The 20,622-nt window shown below is 43.9% G+C and overlaps 1 protein-coding gene across 2 annotated transcripts in view; it reads left to right on the top strand.

Moving 5' to 3' along the window:
• TCF7L1 (transcription factor 7 like 1) overlaps positions 1–13,698 on the top strand; it is a 153,496-nt gene extending 139,798 nt beyond the window's left edge. For both annotated transcript variants that reach the window (XM_058550809.1, XM_058550810.1), the window contains 8 exons: positions 6,419–6,551; positions 7,610–7,712; positions 8,006–8,089; positions 8,841–8,984; positions 9,699–9,858; positions 9,948–10,055; positions 10,845–10,920; positions 12,298–13,698. In XM_058550809.1, the coding sequence (XP_058406792.1) occupies positions 6,419–6,551; positions 7,610–7,712; positions 8,006–8,089; positions 8,841–8,984; positions 9,699–9,858; positions 9,948–10,055; positions 10,845–10,920; positions 12,298–12,731 (1,242 nt within the window). In that variant the 3' untranslated portion in view covers positions 12,732–13,698. The remainder of the gene's footprint in view (positions 1–6,418; positions 6,552–7,609; positions 7,713–8,005; positions 8,090–8,840; positions 8,985–9,698; positions 9,859–9,947; positions 10,056–10,844; positions 10,921–12,297) is intronic.
• Positions 13,699–20,622: the final 6,924 nt, after the last annotated feature.

Raw genomic sequence — 20,622 nt, 5'->3', positions numbered from 1 at the left:
TAGCAATGCCGTGAAACTCCGAGTCTCTTTCCTGGGCAGTCTGCTGGCCGGTCTATGGCTGCTTTGTGAGTGATACCACAAAGTTAAGGCTCATCTTTGCCTGAGCTACAAACCCTTACCCTTCTGATCTTCGAAGTCAGGATCAGGAAGAAAAGAGAAGAGTGAGTGATCAGTAGGATCCAGGAGGCTTCATGAGAGCCTCAAACTAGTTACTCAAGAAGCAGCTGGAGAGGACATCAGATTCTGTGGAGGCAGGACTTGTGGGGAGGTGGCTGCTCCATGTGTGGCAGAGCTGCATGGGCGCCGGCTTCACTTTGAGCTTGAAAATGCTGAACAGAGGGAGAGGGGACGCATTGCTTCCTGGGGGGCCAGGAGGTTAAAGAAGAACTATGGCTTGGACCAGCTCTAGAAACAGACTGAAATAGAGGGGAATCACTTGAGTTAGGAGAGTGGGTGTGTGATTGGACAGAAGCCCTTAGGTCTGAGATGCTCTTCTTTGGAGAAATCTGGGCTCAGCTGCCTTGCCAAGTGAACACCTGTGCCTTGGCTCATGCGTGTTGTTTGTACTGGGGTTATCCACTGGGAGGTGACGAGTGGTTCCCAGCGTTCCTGCCCTTGGCCTGAGTTTATGCTGCGGACATCCTGCCTCTGGGGGCAGCTGAGGAGAGAGAAGCTGGTAACTTTCACTGGGACAGTAGCCTTCATGAAGAGCCTTCCCTGCATTAGCCCCAAAGAGAGCAGTTCTCGCTCATCAGTCCCAGAGGCCACGTCTTCCCAGACTGACCAAGGAAAAGTTTACCTTCCTTTCCCCATCTGTGAACCCACCGCATCCCAGTCCATTTTCCGGACAGTGATGCTACCTAATGGGAACCGATAATAACTCACAGAGCATTTAAGTGAGGATACCTACATTTTCAAGTATAATTCACATTCCCTGCTTTGTACTTAACTCTGCCACCATTCAGTGCTGTTTGCCAGCTTCTGATGAGGCCAAACTCAACAGCACATGGGCAGTCAGGATTTCATAATACTATTCAGTATTTTTATTGTTTATTTTTTAATTTTTTTGCTGAGGAAGATTGGCCCTGAGCTAACATCTGTTACCAATCTTCCTCTTTTTGCTTGAGGAAGATTGTCCCTGAGCTAACATCTGTGCCAATATTCCTCTCTATTTTTTGCATATGGGTCACTGCCACAGCGTGGCTTGATGAGCAGTGTGTAGGTCCACGCCTGGTGTCCAAACCTGGAACCCCGGACCGCCAAAGTGGAGTGCGTAAACTTAACCACTATGCCACCGGGCTTGCCCTATGCACCATTTTAAGATGGCTCCACATACACATATCAAATCATCACACTTTAAATATCTTACAATTTTATTTGTCAATTATACCTCAATAAAGTGGAAAAAATATTTCTTAATTTTTTTTTAAAAATGGCCGTAGATGATGTAAATAAAAAATAGATGCACAAGAAGTCTAAATAAATGGAGATATACCAAAATGATAATAGTACTTGGGTTAGGCTGATGTGATTGTGTTTTCTAAATGCTTTATAATATAGCTTATATTTCTTTCTTAGAAAATTTGTGTTTGTCATAAGTATATTTTCTAGGTAGATAATAATTAAAGTTGGAAAATACAGAAAGGGAGATGATAAAAACAAAATCACCCATAGTAGTACCTCAACATAATAAAGGGTATTTATGACAAACCCACAGCCAACATCATACTCAACGGGGAAAGACTGAAAGCCATTCCTCTGAGAACAGGAATGAGGCAGGGCTGCCCACTCTCACTACTCCTATTCAACATAGTACTGGAGGTTTTGGCCAGAGCAATTAGGCAAGAAAAAGGAATAAAAGGAATCCAAATAGGCAAGGAAGAAGTGAAACTCTCACTATTTGCAGATGACATGATTTTATATATAGAAAACCCTGAAGAATCCCTTGGAAAACTATTAGAAATAATGAATAACTACAGCAAAGTCGCAGGGTACAAAATCAATCTACAAAAATCAGTTGCATTTCTGTATGCTAATAATGAACTAACAGAAAGAGAGCTCAAACAGATAATACCATTTACAGTTGCATAAAAAAGAATAAAATACCTAGGAATAAATCTTACCAAGGTGGTGAAAGACCTATACAATGAAAACTACACGACATTATTGAAAGAAATCGATGATGACATAAAGAAATGGAAAGACATCCCATGCACATGGATTGGAAGAATAAACATAGTTAAAATGTCTATATTACCTAAAGCAATACAGATTCAATGCAATCCCAATCAGACTCCCAAGGACATTCTTCACAGAAATAGAAGAAAGAATACTAAAATTCCATATGGGGCAACAAAAGACCCCGAATAGCTAAAGCAATCCTAAGAAAAAAGAACAAAGCTGGAGGCATCACAATCCCTGACTTCAAAAGATACTACAAAGCAATAGTAATCGAAACAGCATGGTACTGGTACAAAAACAGACACACAGATCAATGGAACAGAATTGAAAGCCCAGAAATAAAACCACACATATACAGACAGCTAATTTTCGACAAAGGAGCTGAGAACATACAATGGAGAAAGGAAAGTCTCTTCAATAAATGGTGTTGGGAAAACTGGACAGCCACATGCAAAAGAATGAAAGTGGACCATCCGCTATCGCCATTCACAAAAATTAACTCAAAATGGATCAAAGACCTGAAGGTGAGACCTGAAACTATAAAACTCATAGAAGAAAATATAGGCAACACACTATTTGACATTGGTCATAAAGGAATCTTTTCAGATGACATGCCTACCCAGACTAGGGAAACTAAAGAAAAAATAAGCAAGTGGGACTTCATCAGATTAAAGAGCTTCTACAAGACAAATGAAACCAGAATCAAGATGAACAGACACCCCACCAGCTGGGAGAAAATATTTGCAAAACATGTATCTGACAAGGGGTTAATCTCCACAATATACAAAGAACTCACACAACTGAACAACAAAAAAACAAACAACCCGGTCAAAAAATGGGCAGAGGAAATGAACAGACACTTCTCCAGAGAAGATGTACAGATGGCTAATAGGCACATGCAAAGATGTTCAACATCACTAATTATCAGGGAAATGCAAATCAAAACAACACTAAGATATCACCTCACGCCCGTTAGAATGGCTATAATCACCAAGACAAAAAACAACAAATGTTGGTGGGCCGGCCCCGTGGCTTAGCGGTTAAGTGCGCGCACTCCGCTACTGGCGGCCTGGGTTCGGATCCTGGGTGCGCACCAACGCACCGCTTCTCCGGCCATGCTGAGGCCACGTCCCACATACAGCAACTGGAAGGATGTGCAACTATGACATACAACTATCTACTGGGGCTTTGGGGAAAAAAAAGGAGGAGGATTGGCAATAGATGTTAGCTCAGAGCCGGTCTTCCTCAGCAAAAAGAGGAGGATTAGCACGGATATTAGCTCAGGGCTGATCTTCCTCACAAAAAAAATAAATAACAAATGTTGGAGTGGGTGTCGAGAAATAGGAACCCTCATACACATCTGGTGGGAATGCAAACTGGTGCAGCCTCTATGGAAAATGGTATGGAGATTCCTCAAAGAATTAAAAATAGAAATACCCCATGATCCAGCTATCCCACTACTGGGAATCTATCCAACGAACCTGAAATCAACAATCCAAAGAGGCTTATGCACCCCTATGTTCATTGCAGCATTATTCACTATAGCCAAGAAGTGGAAGCAACCTAAGTGTCCCTCTACTGATGATTGGATCAAGAAGAAGTGGTATATATATATACAATGGAATACTACTCAGCCATAAAAAAAAAAAAGACAAAATCGTCCCATTTGCAATAACATGGATGGGCCTGGAAGGTATTATGTTAAGTGAAATAAGCCAGAAAGAGAAAGACGAACACTGTATGATCTCACTCATATGTGGAATATAAACCAACACATGGACAGAGAAAACTGTATTGTGGTTACCAGGGGCAATGGGGGTAGGGGGTGGGCACAAGGGGTGAAGGGAGACATATATATGGTAATAGACAAACAAAAATGTGCAACCCAAAGTGTCACAATGTTATAAACTATTAAAACATCAATTAAAAAAAATCACGGGGCCAGCCCAGTGGTGCAGGTGGTTAAGTGCGCGCGCTCCACTGCGGCGGCCCGGGGTTCGCGGGTTTGGATCCCGGGCGCACACCGACGCACCGCTTGTCAAGCCACGCTGTGGCGTCGTCCATATAAAAGGTGGAGGAAGATGGGCATGGATGTTAGCCCAGGGCCAGTCTTCCTCAGCAAAAAGAGGAGGATTGGCAGGTGTTAGTTCAGGGCGGTTCTTCCTCACAAAAAAAAAATCACCCATAGTTCCACCACTCAAACATACCTACTGTTTACATTTTGGTGTGCTTCTATTTAGTCGTTTTTCTTAACCGTAGAGTTTATGTATTTTTAAAAAGTTGTAATCATTCTGTGTAATTGTTTTGTCATTTACTGTCGCTAGTAATAATTCTATTGCTGTTATAATACTAAAAATCACCCTATAGACAAAGCTGTTTACAAGAAACCCCAATGCATCATTAAGATGCACCAAGTTCCTGGAAATCTGACCTTAAGATACATTTTTATACTTTTCTTTGTGCTATATGTTCAGGTACATGGAGACATCTTCAAAAGCCAGTAAGGGAACAGGTGAAAACAGTAAGAAGAAAATAATTTTGGAATTTTTTATGCAATATCAAATGAGCCCACTGGGGGAGGTGCTAGGAACCTATTCCAGGCGAGGTACCTTTCCACCAGCAGAGCCCAGCCGTGTGCCAGCGCCACCTTGTGGCTGTGGTTAGGAACAGTCTGAATTCTCTGCCTCACATTTGCTGGTCTGGGAGCAGGACCCCTGGCTTTGGGGTTTTGCCCCAGTACTCTGCCTCTCTTCTCTGCTTAGCTTACTGAAAATGGAGCAAGACTACCGTCCGTACACCAATACCCAGGAGATGTACAGATCAGAGTTTGCATTAGGAGCACCAAATGGGTACCAGATGAAAGGGAAAAAAAGGCTCGTGGAATCTATGAAATGAAAAATTCAAGCAGGAAGACAGCAGTTTGGAGTTCTAGTCACTGGGCTGCCTCCAAATCATCATCCTTTTTGCAAATCTCTTTTTAAAGTAAATTTCTTCTCCAATTGTGACTCATTTACCTTATCCAAAAAAATGTATGTCAGTCCTTTCTCTCTGACACATTATGTCTGATTAGGGCCTTGGGGAGGCTGGTGGTACAGGAGAAACTACTCTGATGTGTTAGAGCTGTACAGGGGTGATGTGAATCCACTTCTGCCGTTTACTACCTCTGGGTCCTGGGGTAAGTCACTTAATCTTTCTGAGCTCAGTTTCTTCCTCCCTCAAGTGGGGATAATCATAGCTTCTTTGCTATGTTCTACTAAGGACCAGACATTATGCCAGGCCCTGTGCTTGTAGGGGAGGTGCTTGCTGAGTTGTAGCTTTTTTTTTTTTTTTTTTTTGGTGAGGAAGACTGGCCCTGAGCTAACATCTGTGCTAGTCCTCCTCTATTTTGTATGCAGGATACTGCCACAGCATGGCTTAACAAGCAGTGTGTAAGTCCATGCCCAGGATCCAAACCCATGAACCCCAGGCTGCTAAAGTAGAGCGCGTGAACCTGACCACTACACCACTGGGCCAGCCCCAGAACTGTAGCTATTTTTATAATAAAGATACTTATTGAGTCAGATTAGGTTAAAATAATTAAAAAATTAATTCCATTTATCACCAATTCTAGGATGCACAGGTTTTTCCCATTTTAATATGTCTGAAATCAGGATGTGTCAATGCCAGTGTTTTTTCTTTCCTAATAGTTATATAAAATAATGGTACTCCTTACATTCACTGGTGCTTTAAATGAAATGTGGTGATTATGTCAGCAGAGTGTTTTCAGTGCTCTTGGAACGTGTCTGTAAAGCCTGAACCTGACAGCTGGTGATATGAGGTCTAATGACAGTTCCCTGCTGCTCTGTTCCCAGTCTCAGTCTTGAACTTGAGAGCTGCGGTGTCTATGAGGTTTATTTGGAGAGTGTGTGTTGAACCTTTTTTAACTCACTGAGATTCCACAGAGGATGGTTTATAATTCAGCAGCCTGGAGCATTTAGCACCGCATAGTATACATGAAGTGAATAATGGTGGGCTGTTTTGAAGAGGGTATGTTGGAGGGTGGGTGTCATCCCTTCTCTAATTCTGTTGGTCCTTACTCTGCTGTGTAGACTGCTACTTTCTCTCGAGGGCTGTCTCAGGACTGAATGGGATGTTGTGTGGAAAATACCTGGCACTTATTTGACTCAGTGAATAACAGCTGGTTTTACTCTTCATCTCCTTGGCAACCATCCCTAGTCCTTTTCTCTCTGTCTTTCAGTCAAATAAAGTTCCTGTTGTTCAGCACCCGCATCACATGCACCCGTTGACGCCCCTCATCACCTACAGCAACGACCACTTCTCCCCTGGCTCCCCTCCCACCCACCTCTCCCCAGAGATCGATCCAAAGACAGGTGAGTCGGCCACCGCTCAGGCTGGACCGCATGCAGAGCTCCGGGGGAGGGGCAGGCTTTTCTTCTCAGGGACATAACAGCCCTGGAATCAGGCAGACCTGGGTTCGAATCATGTCTCCAACTCTCGAGAGTCTACAGCCTTGGCCGATCATCACGTTAGCCCTCTCAGTTTGTCACCTGTGCCTTATCTGTATCTTCTACATCATAGCATCATTACAAGGATGCAAGCAAATTAAATGAGATCAGGCTCAGGGCCTGGCTCCACAGTGAGCATTTGGTCTTGCTCTGCCGCTGTTTCTTTTACTTTAGAATCTCTTAACACTTTGGGAGTGGAAGGAGCTGGAAGGAAAAAAATCTCTTTTTTATTGACTTTGAAGTCTAGCCCAGCTGCAGGTATGCCTCCCTAAACAGACCTTTGCCCTAAACTGAACATTTTCAAATAGAGTAATCCATCCAGCCAGGCTTATGAGTACAGCTATAAAGCAGTAAGCCTGAGTTGGCTTTTTTTTTTTTAATTTGCCACCAGAACTGTCTTTTCCAAGGAGCCATAGTCCATAAAATTCCCAGAGTTGCCATGGCTCAAAGCCTTTTAGGAGCCCCTCTTTAGAGAAATCACAGTTACTGCAGGTTACAGCTAGTAAGGAGGACAAAGGTGGGATAGAAATCCAGTTGATTTCTCCAAGAACAAGGCGGGTGTTCTAGAGAGGGAGGTAGCTGATGACACTGGGGGTTGTCTTGGGTCTGTCCGTCAGGACTGCCTGTCCCTCTCTTGGATGATACTAACTCTTATAGAAGCAGCTGGAAGTACTCCTGCCAACAGAGATGGGATCCATGTAGCCAGAGAGAAGCTGCATTAGTCCTGCCTTCGCCCAATATGTCCCTTGACTGACTGGCCAGCAGAGCTAAGGAAGTGACAGAGAGCAAGGATAATGAAAGAAAGGGCCTTCCAAGCTCCAGAACACCTGGGGACACAGGGCGAGGAACCTCCCGCTTGATGATATTTTAAGGTGTTACGGTAGGGCCAGGGAACTGTCTGACATCTCTCTCTTCGGAAGCAGGAATCCCCCGGCCCCCTCACCCATCTGAGCTGTCTCCATATTACCCACTGTCTCCTGGAGCTGTTGGACAAATCCCCCATCCCCTCGGCTGGCTCGTCCCACAGTAAGGAAACTGGCAGCCTTTCTTACCCCCCTTCCTTCCTTATGCTGAGCTCTGCCTTCTGTACCTCCAGCCCGCCCTGGGGGTCTGTACACAGATGCCCACTCCCCACAGCGGAGCCCTCTCGCCAAGCCCTGGCCTCAGACCTCTCTGCTTTCCCCTGGGCAGCTTCCTCCCAACTCGTACTTCCTACTTCCTGCTCTTTATTTCTCATCTTTTTTTCCCAACCCCCTCTCCTGAACGTTCTCATTTTGGCCAACATGCTGACCAGATTTCCTTGCTCCTGGCCCTTACAGGCAAGGACAGCCCATGTACTCCCTTCCTCCTGGTGGCTTCCGGCACCCCTACCCTGCCCTCGCCATGAATGCCTCAATGTCCAGGTGAGTCCAGGGCCTGGGGCTGTGAGTGTGAAGCGGCAGTGCAGGGGATGGTTGTCTGCTCGAGTCCTTGCCATTTCTCACATTAAACAGCTTCCTCTTGGCAGTAAACAAGGAGGCACAGGCCCGCCTTTCCTCCCCTCCTCTCTCTGATAAGGCGCCTCCTCATGCGCCATGATCAGAATGGAGACCACAGGCTCATTCTTTCCCGGCTCTCTAAGAAAAGACTTGCAAAGCCCTCGCCCTCAGCAATCCTGCCATGTCCCCCCTGTGCTGGGCTTTGTGGCTCTGAAGCATTTTGAGTACATCACACTGAAGCCAGAGACTGAAATGTCTCCTGAAATGATGTCCGGAGAGGGGACAGTAAAAGGGGATTTCTGTCTCGGGGGCCAGCTCTACCTAACAATGGTACCTCCAGTGACAAAGGAACTACAACGCACCGCAAAAGCCCTTGTTTTCCCATTGTGTACCCTGGCCTCTGACCCACTACACCTTCTTTTGTGTTTTTCATCCTACCTGCTTCCAGCATCAGGTATAGGACCCCTGTGCGTTTGTTGGGGAAGGGGAGGTTTGTTGGTGTTTCCCAGACCTGGTTCTGGTGAGCTCAATGAATGGCCTTCCATTCCTCAAACTCTGCCATGGTAGAGGTGTTTATATGCCTCTGCCCTAAAGGCAGGGAGCCACCCATGTCCTCTGCTGGATGACAAGCATTCAACCTGAATCCCTCTGTTATCTGTTTCCACCTGATACATAGCCTGGTCTCCAGTCGGTTCTCCCCTCACATGGTGGCTCCGGCCCATCCTGGTCTGCCCACCTCAGGGATTCCCCACCCCGCCATCGTCTCCCCCATCGTCAAGCAGGAACCAGCGCCCCCCAGCTTGAGCCCGGCCGTGAGCGCGTGAGTAACAGGCAGGCTGGATGGGGCCAGCCAGTCCCTGAACGGCAGGTGCCGTTTATTTTTCTCTCCTGGTGGCATTTAGCAGGCAGCCCAGCAGCCTCCCTCAGCCATGTGCTCCCCCCTGGGAGCTGTTCCCTTCGACTCTCTGTGTTCCCATCCTCCCAGAAACACCGCCCATCTTTTCTCACATTAAGGAAAGTTTTACAGTCAGGATTTAGAGGCTTGAAAGAGAACCTGAGAAAGCTTTTAGCTTCCCTTTCCCCCATCTCCCACCCCCCTCATAGACATGAAAACGTGAGGCCCAGAAAGGAGAATTTTCGCAAGGTGACATGGCTGAGTGGTGGCAGAGCTGAGCCTAGCACCAAGGCCTGTGCTTTGTCCACCACGCCATAAAAGGCAAGAAGGCCAAAGTGAGGGCCTCTGGCCCAGGAGACAAACACCCCCACCCCCGTCTTGTTTCTGCCCAGAGCACCTTGCCGCCCTGCTCCTTTATCACCTGTGGCCAGTGCATCCTGCCTCTCCCCGTCTGCTCCTTTGTCAGGAAATTATTGTCATAGAAGGTAGCCAGAGGTAATTCAGAGGTTAGGAACTACCTGTGGGAGATGCTCAGGTGCTTGAATTAGCAATGGCCCTTATTAGCCTCCACAAGAGGCGGGGATTGGTGAGTTGGATGACAGCTGACACATGCTAACCCACAGCCATGTGACTTCCTAGGAAATCACCAGTCACGGTGAAAAAGGAGGAAGAAAAGAAACCCCACGTGAAGAAGCCTCTTAACGCCTTCATGTTGTATATGAAGGAGATGAGGGCCAAGGTGGTGGCTGAGTGCACCCTGAAGGAAAGTGCAGCCATTAACCAGATCCTGGGAAGAAAGGTAAAGATCTGCCCTTATCCCGCCAGCTGCATGGGTCAGCGTCCCCTGCATTCATCGCTCCCTGTCGTCTCTGGCCCTCTCTTCCACAGTGGCACAACCTGTCCCGAGAAGAACAGGCCAAGTACTACGAACTGGCCCGGAAGGAGCGGCAGCTTCACTCCCAGCTCTACCCGACCTGGTCAGCCCGGGACAACTACGTAAGTGTCTGCTCAGACCCCGGGAGCAGCATCTGCGAGAGGAAGAGGGGAGAGGGAAATTGACTGCGTTTATAGAGGCCTCTTAAGGCCAAGGTGAAGTCTGTATTTCTCTAGAAATAAGGAAGGCATTTCAGTTCTCAGTTCAACAAGGACATAGTTTTGGCATCCTGAGGACAGACTTAAATTTGTGCCCCTCCCATGTGAACTAGACTCAGCCTTTGATTCCGAAATCCAGGGGGCAGTGTGAACCGTGTGCTCGCTCTGGTGGTAAGAGTGTCTCCAGCCAAGGGTTCCTAACCTGGGGCTCAGAGACCAGGGCCTGAGCCTCAGCCGGCATGTCTAATAACTCCCTGAAACTAGGCAGATTTCTCTATGTGTGTCCTGATTTGCTTTTTTTCTAGTAAGAGGGGTCATAGCTGTATTAGATTTTCAGTGGGACCTCAGACCCCTCAAAAAAGATCAAGACCCACTGCTCTAGGGAGAGAAATGGAAAAACAAGGCTAAAGGGCAGTGAAAAGGTGAAGCCTTCCAAGAAGGCCGGGACACCCGACTCGGAGAGAAGGAATTGAATGGGGAAGGGGGGCGGCATTCCAGGAAGGCTTGCTATGCCTCCTCATGAGGCTCCTGGGGGGACTGATCTGGGTGGCTCCCCCCTCTCCAGCCCCCTCACCCAGGGAGGGATCAAGAGCAGCGTGGGCAATATCGTGTCCCCCCTTCATATCTCGGAGTCCCCCTGAAAAGCCAGTTGTTCTGTCCCTGGTTACCTCTTCCTTTGGCCATATCTTTCAGGGTAAGAAAAAGAAGAGGAAGAGAGAAAAGCAGCTGTCACAGACACAGTCCCAGCAGCAAGTCCAAGAGGCGGAGGGTGAGTCTTAAGGAGGGCACCACCCTTTACTTCTGCCCATGGTCACAGCTACCCAGGCCTGTGCATTGTACCTGGGTCTCTGGTGGACACGGTGACAATGCTGTAGTATAATAGCTGCGGTGATCAGGGCCTCTGCCTCATGGGACCCTCATGTATACTCAGGTGGGTGTTATTAATGTCCCCTCTTTAGAGATGACCAGTTAAGAGGCTCAGAGAAGTTAAGGGATTTTCCTGTTATGTGCCTGTGCCTGTTAAATGGTGGAGGGAGGATCTGATCCCAGCCCTTCCTCACTTGGAAGCTAGGCACTTTTTAATTCAGTTGAGTTGTGTCTTATTTATTTATTAAAATCAATGCATAGGCGGCTGGCCCAGTGGTGCAGCAGTTAAGTGTGCACGCTCCGCTTCGGCAGCCCAGAGTTCGCAGGTTCGGATCTCAGGCGCACACCAAGGCACTGCTTGTCAAGCCATGCTGTGGCAGCCTCCCACATAAAGTAGGATGTTAGTCCAGGGCCAATCTTCCTCAGCAAAAAAGAGGAGGATTGGCATCGGATATTAGCTCAGGGCTGATCTTCCTCACTAAATAAATAAATAAATAAATAAATAAATAAATAAATAAAATCAATGCATAAGGTAAAAATTGAATGTAGTTGAAATTATCTTTGAAATTCCCTTGGGAAGGTGGCACATTAGAAAGTGACCTCCCACCTATCAGCGAATCCAGTAGAATCAGGTTTTCCTCCAGTGTTTGTTTGATTGAACACCAGAAGACATAGTTTGCTTGGGTTTGGGGGCCACTTTATGCCAAAAATATGTACTGTGTCTTTTACACCAGAATCACACCTAGCACAGTGTCACACTGTGACAAGCATTTAGTCACACTCCCATCTCATGCTCACTCCAGGACAAGTGGACAGCTACTGGTACCATCCAAAGTGCTTTGATCCCTCTCCCTGCCCGTCCCCCCTTCCCTTCCTTCTGTCGAGTATCTATATAATTTGTATATTCATCTACATATGAGTACATGTAAGTAAAAGGTGTATATGATGCAAAATCCACTGTATACCACGCTGCTTAGCAAATGCTACACTATCTCTATCTCTAATGGTACCACAAACCAAAGATTTTTAAAGCAAATTGAGTGGAGATCCATCCCAAAAGTGATGAGGTTTACGCAAGGAAGATGATGATGTGATAGACTAAAGCTGTCTTCCCTCCAGTCAGATACTGAATGGGTCCTTGTCATTTCAAGTCCTCCTTCCCTCCCTGTGAGCATTCTTGGGTTTCCAGAGTGGATGTGTGTACCTGGGGCTCATCTGCAGCCTCCACCTCCCCTAGAGCTGCCAGCTGCTCACTCTCTCTTGTGTTTTTCCCCTCTAGGTGCTCTAGCCTCCAAAAGCAAGAAGCCATGTGTTCAGTACCTGCCCCCTGAGAAGCCCTGTGACAGCCCTGCCTCTTCCCACGGCAGCATGCTGGACTCCCCGGCTACCCCCTCGGCAGCCTTGGCCTCACCGGCTGCGCCTGCTGCAACCCACTCGGAGCAAGCCCAGCCCCTCTCCCTCACCACCAAGCCAGAGACCCGAGCCCAGCTGGCTCTCCACTCAGCGGCCTTCCTGTCAGCTAAGGCTGCAGCCACCTCCTCTAGCCAGATTGGCAGCCAGCCCCCGCTCCTCTCCCGGCCCCTCCCCCTCGGGTCCATGCCCACAGCTCTGCTGACTTCTCCACCTTCCTTCCCAGCCACGCTCCATGCCCACCAGGCCCTCCCAGTACTCCAGGCCCAGCCTCTTTCCTTGGTCACCAAGTCTGCCCACTAAGCTGCCCCCTGACCTATGCAGGCTGTCAAGTGACTCATCGAGTAGTAATGATTCAGAAGAAAAAAAAAAAGAAACTTTATTGGTCAATATTTGACCACTCTGGACTGTTCTGTAAAGTGACTGGTAACAACAGCACTTTACGTTTTGTAGATGTAACCAGTAGCTGATCTTAAGGCTTTTTTAAAAAACAAAACAAAACAAAAAAAAAAATCTTTAAAAGAAAGAGAACTGAAAAGTAGTGTTTTATTCTTCCCGTATGTGCTGTGGTGGATGGACCTGGGCAGAAGGCACCTTTCTCTCTACCTCTTTTCCTTTCTGCCCTCCTCCCGCTTCTCCTCCTCCCATGTGCCCTCCCTCCCCGACCCAGGTTGCATGTGGGCCATGGCTGCAATTTCTAGCCTGTTGCCTCTTCATCTAGATCCCATTCCTAGACATTCCCTTTTACCTCACCCAGGTTTTTTTACTTTGCTCAACGCCTTGGGTTCTTGCCTTCATCTTCTTCATCCTCTGCCCAGTGTAAGACTGTCACCATGTGAGAAGCCACCTTTGCCTGGTGGCTTTGTCTCCACCAGCATCCCCTTCCCCTCAGTGGGTCCTAACCCGCCAGTTTCCAGCTTTCAGTGGGGAAAGAGGTCCCCAGAAATGGATCTTTGCCACCTTTAAAGGGACTCAAGGTGCCTGCCATTTCCTCAGCGAAGAAGTCTGTGTTCCCTCCCCTTACCCGTCGAGATCTCCCCCTCATAGCCCCAGAGTGGCAGATAGGACCTGGCTCCGAGGTCTGGCTCTGTCACCTGGGTCAGTGCTAGCACAATCTGCCAAAGTTCTAAAGACCCTCCTCCCTCCCCCCATCACTTCACATGCTTCTTCTGTGTGTATTTCTTTTTGTTTTTATGGGGTTTTTTGGGAGCAATTTAAACTCCCAGTTGTTTATTTTCACAAAAGAAAATAAAATTGCAGTTGCAAGACATTTTCTGAGTGTGTTGGTCCTTTTGTTGAATCAAGCCCCCTTCTTTATACCAAGCCCTGTGCTAGATTTTTGCAGACATGCACAATAAGTGGATTACCACTTATTGGAGAAGGATATAAAACATGCCTGACACAATTAGAAAAGTCCAAGCCAGCTTCCAGCCTCAAATGCACACAGACCTGTCAGTATTGACAACTGAGATCCAAAGGGAGGAATCTTCTTATTTTCATTTGTCTTCTTATAATTGCCAAGATGTGAGGGGCATCTTTGTTTGCTTTGCATGGTATCAAGCACTGCAATTAATGTTTTTTGTAACAGCTTTATTGAGATATAATTCACATAACATACAATTCACCCATTTAAAGTGTACAATTTGATGGTTTTTAGTATGTTCAGAGTTGTGTATCCATCATCACAATTTTAGAACATTTTCATCATCTCAAAAAGAAACCCCATACCCTTTAGAAGTGACCCTTCATTTCCTCCTCCCCACCTCCCAGCCCTAGGCAACCCACTCATCTACTTTCTGTCTCTGGATTTGTCTATTCTGGACATTTCATTTAAATGAAATAATACAATATGTGGTTCTTTCTCATTGACTTCTTTCAGGATAATTTTTTCAAGGTTCATCCATGTTGTAGCATGTATCAGTCCTTCATACCTGTTTTTTTATGATGGTAAAATACGTGTAACATAAAACTTGCCATTTTACCCATTTTTAAGAGCACAATTCAGTGGCATTAACTACATTCACAATGTTGTGCAACCATCACCGCTATTTCTAAAACTTTTCATCACCCCAAACAAAATCTCTATAACCATTAAGCAATAACTCCTCATTTCCCCCTGCCCCCAGCCTCTGGTAACCACCAACCTACTTTCTGTTTCCATGAATTTGCCTATTCTAGATATTTCATGTAAGTGGAATCATAAAACATTCATCCTTTTGTGCCTGGTTTATTTCACTAAGCATAATGTTTTCAAGGTTCATCCATGTTGTAACATGTATCAGAAGTTCATTTTTTTTTTTAAAGCCTTGATATAATACTTTAATTTAGTCTTCCTTTATCTTTTTATGGATACTTGCCAGGTTTTTTACCCTCCTTACACATAGAGCTTTTTTTATTGTGGTAAAATATATATAATGTAAAATTCACCATCTTAACTACTTTTAAGCAGACAATTTTGTGGCATTAAGTACATTCACAACATCATGCAATATAACCACTATCAATTTCCAGAACTATTTCATCATTGCAAACAAAAACTCTGTACCGTTAAACATTAATTCCCCATTCTACCTCCCTAGACCCTAGGAACCTCTATTCTACTTTCTGTCTTTATGAATTTGCCTATTCTAGGTATCTCATATAAGTAGAATCATACATTTGTCCTTTTGTGTCTGGCTTATTTCACTTAGCCTAACATTTTCAAGGTTCATCCATATTGTAGCATGTATCAGAATTTCATTCTTTTTTACAGCTGAATAATATTCCATTGTGTGTATAAACCACATTTTGTTTATCTATCCATCTGTTGATGAATACATGGGTTATTTCCAAATTTGGGCTATCGTGAATAACACTGCTATGAACATTCACATATACATATAATGTTTCAGTCCCTTTTATCAATTCTTGTGGGTATATACCCAGAAGTGGAATTGCTGGGCCATATGGTAATTCTATGTGTAACTTTTTGGGAAATTGCCAAACTTTTCCATAGCAGCTGTAATATTTTAAATTTCAGCCAGCAATGTGTGAGGGTTCCAATTTCTCCACATCCTCACCAACACATTATTTTCTGGGTTTTGTATTAATAGCCATCCTACTAGGTGTGAAGTGGTATCTCATTTTGATTTGCATTTACCTAACTAATACTAATAATGTTGAGCATCTCTTCACATGCTTATTAGCCAGTTGTCCCAGCATCATTTGTTGAACAGACTATTTTTTGTGTGTGTGTGAGGAAGACCAGCCCTGAGCTAACATTTATTGCCAATCCTCCTCCTTTTTTTTTTTTTTCCTCCTTTTTCTCCCCAAAGCCCCAGTAGATAGTTGTATGTCATAGTTGCACATCCTTCTAGTTGCTGCATGTGGGACGCGGCCTCAGCATGGCCAGACAAGCGGTGCATCAGTGCGCGCCAAGGATCCGAACCCGGGTTGCCAGGAGCAGGGCGTGCTCACTTAACCGCTAAGCCACGGGGCCGGCCCGATGAACAAACTATTCTTTTCCCCCATTGAACTGTCTTAGCACCCTTGTCGAGCATGAACTGACGATAAATATAGAGGCTTATTTCTGGACTCTGAATTCTATTCCACTCATCTATATGTCTTATTTCAGTACCACACTGTTCTAATTACTGTAGCTTTGTAGTAAGTTTTAAAATTGAGAAGTGTGAGTTCTCCAACTTTGTTCTTTTTCAAGCCTATTTGGCTATTCTGGGTTTTTTATATTTCCATATGGATTTTACAACTTGTCAGTTTCTGTAAAGAAGCCAGCTGGGATTTTAATAAGGATTGTTTTGGTGGATCAATTTGGGGAACACAGCCATCTCAACAAAATTAGTCTTCCAATCTATGACTATGGGATGTCTTTCCATTTACTTAGATCTTCTTTAGTTTCCTTCAGTAATGTTTTATAGTTTTCAGAGTATAAGTTTTGCACTTCTTTTGTTAAATTTGTTCCTAAGGATTTTACTCTTTTTGATACTATTGTAAATGGAATTGTTTCTTAATTTTATTTTTAGATTGTTCATTGCAAATGTATAGAAATACAATTGATTTTTGCATTTTGATCTCACATCTTACAACTTTGCTGAACTCAATCTAATAAAATTTTAGAAAATCTTCAGGATTTTCAATATACAAGATCATGTCATCAGCAAATAGACATACTTTTACTTCTTCCTTTGCAATCTGGATGTCTTTTATTTCTTTTTATTGCCTAATTGCCCTGGCCACTTCCAGTACAAAGTTGAATAGAAGTGGTGAGAGCAGACATTATTGTCTATTCCTTATCTTAGGGGGACAGCATCTAGTCTTTAACCGTTAAGTATATCAGTTGTGAGGTTTTTATACATGCCCTCTTTTAGTTCAGGGAAGCTCCCTTCTTTTCCTAGTTTGTTGTATCGTGAAGGGGTACAACGAAATTCTAAGATTTATCAAGGTTACCTCCTACCACTCCCTTAAACGAGGATTGGTGTGAGTTAGGAGTTAGTGCTAAAATCTGCCTTTTCTACCCCTATCCCAGGTAGAAGCACTGCTTGGAGAAAAACCACACGACTGAAGTAGGTGCCACAATAGATTCATGGTGCCTAACATCAGTCAGGCCTTCAGTACTGCTCATCAGTCATTACACTTGTCCTTTGTAGCTCCCTCTCCTAATCCCCTCAAAAACTCTTCTCTTCACCATTCCCAAATGCCCAATTTAATCCCCACCTTTCAGTCTCGAAGATTGCCTTGCCTTTTAGAATATCAAGGAAATTTACGCCAGCTGAAACACTCTATTTTGATCTCCCACATCCCTACCTAAATATCCACTCACCCTCTAACCATTCTAACTGCCTTTCCGCAGGTCTCAAGGTCAAGCCCTGTTTCAACCCAAGGTCAACTGCTCTACTGCCCCCTAGACCCCAGCCCTTCATCTCTTCGTACCTGGCTCCATCAGTCATCCAATCTGTCTTGTAATCTTGGTCATTCTGTCTAATGAGTTCTTCCCCGCAGTCAACAAAAAAGGCTCAATCATCTCCCATATTAGAAACCCTCTGTTTCACATCCAAACTTCCAGAAAGAGTTAGTTTCTACTTACCTTCCATTCAGTGCTCATCCCACTGCAACCAGGTTTTGCTCTCACCACTCTACTGAAGTATCTAATTCTAAGTCCTTATCTTCCTTAACTGTGTTCTGTATTTGATACTGTTGATTTCACTTTCCTTCTAGAAACACTCAGTTCTATGACAATTGGGATCCCTCAAAGGATGTTGAGTAAAGAAACATTGAAAAACAAGATGTTAGTGTCCCAGAAGACAAGTGACATGGCTAGTGGTAGCACTAAAGCTACAAAAAGGCCTACAAGATAAGAATTGTATGTATTGGGCCGGCCCCGTGGCTCAGCGGTTAAGCGCGCATGCTCCGCTGCTGGCGGCCCGAGTTCGGATCCCGGGCGCGCACCGACGCACCACTTCTCCGGCCATGCTGAGGCTGCGTCCCACATACAGCAACTAGAAGGATGTGCAGCTATGACATACAACAATCTGCTGGGGCTTTGCAGGGAAAAATAAATAAATAAATAAAATCTTTAAAAAAAAAAAGAATTGTATGTATGGTTTTATAACTTGCTTTATTTTCAGTTAATACTCTATCATATGTACATAGATGCCCATAAAAAAGGGAGATCCAACAAAATATTCATGATAGTAGCTCTGGATTACAGAATATTTTTATTTTCTTATTTTGGTTTATCTTTATTTTTTAATTTCTCTATAATGAACATATCACTTGTAATAACTTTGAGTAGCCTTAATTATATACTAGATACTGTGTTAAATACTCTATATAAATTATCTAATTCTCAACACTTATTTCCATTTCACAACGAAGAAATTGATACTTATAAATTGCTAAAAGTCATGTGAATTACTTGTGCAATAAATATTAAAGAATAACAGAGACTATTTTTCTCCTATCAAATTAGCAGACTAAGAATACTCACTGCTATCCATAGTTGGGTAAGATAACAGCACGACATCAAGCAAGTTGCTTAATCTTTCTGAGGATCTGTCTCATCTTAAAATGCACTTAACCAGTACCTGATAATAAATAATAGTTACTAACAGTAGAAAGCAGAAAATAATCCAGATCTCCAATAATAAGGGAACTGTCACAAAAATTAAGATGAGCTCATAAATCACTTTTCATGAATCCATTAACACTTATGATTTTTGAACAATATTTAAGTTAGTTAGGAAAATGGTTCCTATATTTAGGAACTCCATGCTCACATTTCTAACTACCATCCAGATATCTCTATTTAACTGTCTCTCACACATCTTAAATACACGACTAGAAGCAAATTCAGTCTCTATGCCCGACCCGCATCAAATCTCATTGTCCACACCTTCCTCTCCATCACCCTTCCCCTCATATCCAATTCATTTCCAAGGCCTGTTGGTTTTACCTCCCAAATTTATCTTGAGTCCAACCACTTGCCTCACAGTCCCTATGCTAGTCCAACTTGGACTACTGCAACAGTCTCCTGATTAACTCCTAAGTCGACTTTTCTCTCCTTACCCCAAGAGTAGATTCTTCACTCTACAACCAAACTGATCTTCAAAAATCCCAACTGGGATTTTTAAATTACTTTTAATTTAATTTTAAATTAGGTTTAAGATTTTTAATTCTTAAACCTCTTTAATAGCTTCTCATTACTGTTAAGATAAAATATAAAACCTGGGCATGTCCCATTAACTCTGCATGTTTTGGACCCGTGTTTCCTCTCTTGCCTAATAAAGTGGACACCAGGTCAGGCTTAATAATTTGCCATTCCCCTCCCTACACACACACACACACACACACACACCCCTGCTAAGCCAATATCCTTTAATGTTCATCAAATATTTATGTGAGGGAGGTAGGGAGAACTTTCTTTTAGAAACAGATTCATTTACCAATTCACTCCCTTTAGCCAAAGCGGAGTCACTGTTCTGAAATAATTTGGTAAAATATTTCTCACTTCTCTATGATTCTCATTCTTTCCTCAGTAATGAGGGTGTGTGTGAGAGAGACTTTCTTATAACAGAGAAGCATATTAAAGAGTTTTTAAACAAAAAAAAAAGTACTTGTTCCTAAAAACTATATTTATGCCACATACTATACTAGTCCTTGAAATTTTTCAGAATTTCAACTGACTAGAACCACATGCCACGTAACCCAAATATTGTGCTACAGAGGAGTGTTATTTCCTCTGGCAGCTGTAGTCCTTTTCGGCAGGAGTGGGATTACATTTTAACCTGAGTTAACTGGCATATTTTCTGATGCACTTTTGTGTCCCATAGAGGTTTATGTTCTGGACAACTCCCAGATCATTTACTCCTTAATCTGGCTCTGCTCCAGCCTCATCCCCTGCTATTCTCTTTGTTCTGTTATCTGACAATCCTATCCTAGTCTTTAGATTTACACAAAAGAGCAGGTTCCTACCTGCTTCCAGGCCTTTGCACATGCTGTACACTCAGCCAAGTAAGCTCATTCTCCTCTTCCATTCAACCTCACCTGGGAAATACCTACACTCTTTGGTCCTTAGCTCAAAAGCCCCTTTCTCAACAGAGTTCAGAGTTTCTATACTCTTCCTTCTTGGCATTTCTTGGAATGCACACACACACACATTCGTGTAAATATTTGATTAATATTTGTGTGCCCCACTAGATTACATGCTCCGTTAAATTAGGGGCTATCATTTTCTAAAAATCACTGCCTACAAAGCACCTAGCCTGGCAAATGTTCATGAAACGATTTTAAGCAACAACTAATGTATAAACGTAAGAGTAATTTTAAACAGTGAGGTAAGGAGCAAGAACTTTCCACGGTGTATATATATATTTTTTAAATCCATTTTGGTTTTGAACTATTAGAATGCATTATCTAATCAAAATACTAAATGTTTGCAAGACAGAAAATACACTAAAACATTAATAGTGATTATCCCGGAAGAGTGGGACAAAGATTTTGTTTTCTACTTCTGTACATTCACTAAATTTTCTACAGTGAATATGAGTAACTTTTATGATCAGAAAAAGGATGTACTTTTTTAGAAAAGCTCTTTGGCGACCTCCAGGGACAGTTTCCACGGAGGCAGGAGAGAGGAGCCTGGATGCTAAGGCTCCCGCTATAAAAGTGACGGGATGGGTCTCTTTCCAGATGGGAGAGA

The sequence above is a fragment of the Diceros bicornis genome, chromosome 12 (genome assembly GCF_020826845.1).
Source record: "Diceros bicornis minor isolate mBicDic1 chromosome 12, mDicBic1.mat.cur, whole genome shotgun sequence".
NCBI classification, from domain to species: domain Eukaryota; kingdom Metazoa; phylum Chordata; class Mammalia; order Perissodactyla; family Rhinocerotidae; genus Diceros; species Diceros bicornis.
The sequence above is the reverse complement of the archived record's forward strand: the minus strand, read 5'-3'. Positions and strand labels throughout refer to the sequence as shown.